The 5,000-nt window shown below is 46.1% G+C and overlaps 1 protein-coding gene across 1 annotated transcript in view; it reads right to left on the reverse strand.

Moving 5' to 3' along the window:
- Nucleotides 1-5,000, reverse strand: part of galnt14 (UDP-N-acetyl-alpha-D-galactosamine:polypeptide N-acetylgalactosaminyltransferase 14 (GalNAc-T14)) — a 91,381-nt gene that overhangs the window by 8,857 nt on the left and 77,524 nt on the right. The window contains exon 13 of the mRNA XM_083688366.1: nucleotides 3,370-3,514. Within this exon, the coding sequence (XP_083544492.1) occupies nucleotides 3,370-3,514 (145 nt within the window). The remainder of the gene's footprint in view (nucleotides 1-3,369; nucleotides 3,515-5,000) is intronic.

Below are 5,000 nucleotides of genomic sequence, written 5' to 3' on the forward strand. Positions count from 1 at the left end.
TGTGTGGTGTGTGTGTGTGTGTGTGTGTGTGTATGTGCCTGCGTGTATGTGTCTGCGTGTGTGTGTATGTGTGTGTGTGTGTGTGTGTGTGTGCGTGTGTGTGTGTGTGTGTGTGTGTGTGTGTGTGTGTGTGTGTGTGTGTGTCTGTAAATTGGCCACAGGCTGGCTTGATGAATGGAGGAGATGGTGTATGTGGCTGAATCTCCCTCTGCAGTAGTTTCACCGCGGTAATAAGACCACCTGAGATCGACTGGCCTGGATTATAATGAACAGATGCGGCCAATCCAATAACCAATCTCTTCCTCTCTGTCTCTCTGAGCAGTGGCCTATACCCCAATGAAGGCAATATAGACAAACCACTTTGTTTTTTTAACAATAAAGATGCTTTTCTTTAAAGTTTGTCCTCCAAGAGTAGCTGGATCCTTTTTTTACATATCCAGTCTGCTCCTCCAAGTATGTACCTTGGACGTGGTAGATGTTTCACCTTACTGAATTCATCCTTGTTATTCATGTACAACAGGATATGACCTCACTCTGGGCATCGTATAAGTAGTAAATGCACAAGCTAACTAGTCTAAATGAAATGCTTACACAATCAAGATGCAATGTTTTTTTTGAGTGTGTTTCAGGCACTGGATTCAAAAGAAGTCTAAATACAGTATAATGAGCTTCCTAGGGACATGAATTAGTCACGCACGAACACGCGCTCACACACACGCACACGCACACACACACACACGCGCACACACACACACACACACACACACACACACACACATCTGACCATCTAAGTGCCTTTATCTGATGTCATCTTATTTACATCCACTAATGACCTATCAACAGGTCTCACTTGGAAACAGACAGACAGTATAGTCTCTGCAGGGACAATTTGTAGTCTCATTCTGCTTTACTCAGCGTGTGTGTGTGTGTGTGTGTGTGTGTGTGTGTGTCTGTGAACACGCGTGGGTGTGAGATAAGTGCAAAAAAAAATGGTGACAGCCAGTCATTGCAGTGAGAAGGAGACAGCCTATCTCCAGAAAGAGAAAGAGAGACAATTTGTGGTCTCATTCTGCTTTACTCAGCATGTGTGTGTGTGTGTGTGTGTGTATGTGTGTGTATGTGTGTGTGTGTGTATGTGTGTGTGTGCCTGGGTGCGTGCATGCGTGTGTGTGTGTGTGTGTGTGTGTGTGTGTGTGTGTGTGTGTGTGCGGTGTGTGTGTGTGTGTGTGTGTGTGTGTATGTATGTGTGTGTTTATGTGTGTAAGCAAAGAAAGTGGCTGGAAATGTGTTTATTTGGTTTTACGACAAAGCATTACGTTTGGTGCAAATCCAGCACATGCAGTGCATTTTCCGCACCATCTCTTGTGTGAAGAATAGTGGTAGCTGCAGCAAGTTATGGGTATGTTTGTCACCGGCAGGGAATGGGGAGTTTGTCAGGATCAAGAGAAAATTATGAAGTTGAGTTGGTAATGACATCCTAATCCACACAGTGTGTAATTGATTCCTATGCAAATCAGAGACCCTATAAAAACAAAGATATTAATTCCAAAATTACATGAACTATTATCCTTGCATTAAGATGGACACAATTCAACTTATTGAGTGATTTGTTGATGACATTTCTGCATTTTAGCTAATTGTCATAGGAAAGGATCTGATTACTTATGTACATGAGGTATTTCTGTATTTCAATTTTAATAAATGTACAGAAATGTCAAAAAACGTGTTTTCGCAATGCCATTCTGAGGTATTGTGTGTGGATTGATGGCAAATTCTTTTAATTTAATCAATTTTAAATTGAGTCTATAACACAGCAAAATGTGGAAAAAGTGAAGGGGTCTGAATACTTTCCAAAGGCACTGTAACTGCAAAAAGAGGTGGTGTGACAGCCAGTCATTGCAGTGAGAAGGAGAGAGCCTGTCTCCAGAAAGAGAAAGAAAGAGAGAGAGAGAGAGAGAGAGAAAGAGAGGGAGAGAGAGACACAGAGAGAGAGAGACAGAGAGACAGAGAGAGAACGAGAGAGAGAGAGAGAGAGAACAAGAGGGAGAGAGAGAGAGAGAGAGAGAGACAGACACAGAGAGAGAGAGACAGAGAGACAGAGAGAGTGCGAGAGAGAGAGAGAGAGAGAGAGAGTGCGAGAGAGAGAGAGAGAGAGAGAGAGAGAGAGAGAGAGAGAGAGAGAGAACAAGAGGGAGAGGTGTGTGTGAGAGAGAGCCAGTGCTGTCAGAGTGGAAGCAGCTTAGCTCAGCTCAGGCTGAATTCCTCCAGTGCAACAAGATGATGCTTGTCTGCTGGGTTGTAAAGAGAGGGAGAGCAAACATGACACGAGTGGTCGAGGATGGATGGGGAGTGACGGAGAGAGAGAGAGAAAGAAAGAGAGAGAGGGAGACGGAGGGAGGGAAGGGGAGGGGATGGGAGAGGCTTAGTCTGTGTTTGTACTGACACAGTGTGTTTGCTGGAGTGGCTAACAAGAACAGATCCTGTCTGACATACCGTGGAGAAAGACAGCACGGGGATCCATACATACAGTACTGACTGTACCAGGGGAGGATGGAGACACGGGGAGGATGGGCCCATTGTTAGGTGATGGAACGGAATGAGGAACAGTATCAAACACGTAGCGTTTGACGTGTGTTTGATGCCGTTCCTCATTCCGTTCCATCCGTTCAAATGAGGCCGTCCTACCTGTTTCTCCATCCACCAGCCTCCCCTGGTACTCCCCTGGTACTCCCCTGGTACTCCCCTGGTACTCCCCTGGTACCTTTCTGTCTGGGCTAGGGTTAGACATGGAACTGGGCAGGGCTATACAGTAGACCCTCTTAAAATAAAAATAAAAAAGAGATGCTGTTGAGTCTGGTGTGCACCTAGAGAGGCTGTAACTCTGTGAGAATTGATCTTGACTGGTTGAGTGTGGTGACTGGTTAAGTGTGGTGACTGGTTGAGTGTGGTTACTGGTGTCTACCTGGTTGACAGACTGGTTGAATGTGGTGACTGGTGTCCAGTGTGTACCTGGTTAATCGACTGGTTGAGTGTGGTGACTGGTGTCTACCTGGTTGACAGACTGGTTGAATGTGGTGACTGGTGTCTACCTGGTTGACAGACTGGTTGAGTGTGGTTACTGGTGTCTACCTGGTTGACAGACTGGTTGAGTGTGGTGACTGGTGTCTACCTGGTTGACAGACTGGTTGAGTGTGGTTACTGGTGTCTACCTGGTTGACAGACTGGTTGAGTGTGGTGACTGGTGTCTACCTGGTTGACAGACTGGTTGAATGTGGTGACTGGTGTCTACCTGGTTGACAGACTGGTTGAGTGTGGTGACTGGTGTCTACCTGGTTGACAGACTGGTTGAGTGTGGTGACTGGTGTGTACCTGGTTGATAGCAGGCACAGCCTTGGTTCCTATGCAGGGCCCCAGGGTAAGAGAGGGAAACTCCTCCCCCTCCACCCTACGAGACTCCAGACAGTTCTGTCTCTGGCGGAGGACCCCCGACTTGGAGTCTGAATCATCCGGCACTCTGGAAAACACACAGGAAAACAGACACTGCTGAAAGAATCTGCTTTCATAAACAGTACATTCACCGGATGAAGACACAAGGTCAAGGCTGAAATGTCATCTTCAAAACATGAAGAAAAAAGTTTGCAAGAAACACATTAAAATCAACACAGTTGACACTAGCAGTCCTAAAAGTCCTCTTTTTACTTTTTATCTCAGTATATTCAGAAACACAGACACGTCTGAGGATGAAACTGATGTACTGTGTAATAACACATCTCTGAATGTGATGTAATTGATTCTCCCGCCATGGTTATATCCTATGGTTATTATATTCATGCCTATGTCTGTACATGCAGATACATAACTATTCATTAGTGAGATGAACACTGATGCCATTTACAGTGTCATGTGCTTGGCCCCGCATTAATGCTTCCACTCATAAACGCCTGAGCAGAATCACAATCAATATTCAAATGTGCCGCGAGGAATGGCTCCCGCATGGCAGATCTATACATCAAACACAGGCTGAAGAAGACATGGCTGGGGTGTGTGTGTGTGTCTATGTGTGTTTGTGTGTGTGTGTGTGTGTGTGTGTGTGTGTGTGTGTGTGTGTGCGTGCGTGCGTGCGTGTGTGTGTGAGTGTGTGAGTGTGTGTGTGTGTGTGTGTGTGTGGTGTGTGGAGGAGAGAAGGATGAAGACCCAGGGTAGGTAAGTAATCGGGGTGCTGCCAGTTTGGGTCTAGGAAGGCTTTACTGCCTCGTTCACCTTGTACACTTAGTCAGCAAACAGGAACCTGGAACCGGCAGCAGTAAATCCATCACACACACACACACACACACGCACGCACGCACACACACGCACACAACAAGCACGCACACGCACACACACACACACGCACACAACAAGCGCGCACACACATACACACACACACACACACACACACACACACACACACACACACACACGCGCAGGATAATGCCACTCATCCTCCATGCCTCTATGGGCTCTGCAGGGGCTCTTTACAGTAATAGCCCACTACAGTATTTCTCTCACTCTCTGCCGGGAGACACTAGCCTTTACCTTTTCTGTTTCAATGGACTTGTGTGCATTACTTGTATTCTTTCTCTCTCTTTCTTTCTATATGCTTGCTCTAACTTTATCTCAGAACAGTTTTTCTCTCTAAGTTTGCAATTAAGGGTTTTTCCCGCGTTAAACCAGGGTCAGCCCTTCTCCCTCCTCCCTCCTCCCTCCTCCCTCCCCTGAGACTAGACTGTTAATTTCAGACTGTGGGATTAAACTCCACTCCGACGTGGATTTTGTTGTATCGGCCTGATTGATCTCACTTCACAAGGCAATGCCATGGGGATTCGAGCCAATCAAAAGAGAAAAGAAAGTCTGAATACAAAAAAAAAGAATCTTTCATCTCATGTGAATATAGCATAATGGGATGAGAGTGGGAGGCCACACACACACACACACACACACACACACACACAATACACAAA

This window comes from Argentina silus, assembly GCF_951799395.1.
Source record: "Argentina silus genome assembly, chromosome: 17".
Taxonomy (NCBI): Eukaryota; Metazoa; Chordata; class Actinopteri; order Argentiniformes; family Argentinidae; genus Argentina; species Argentina silus.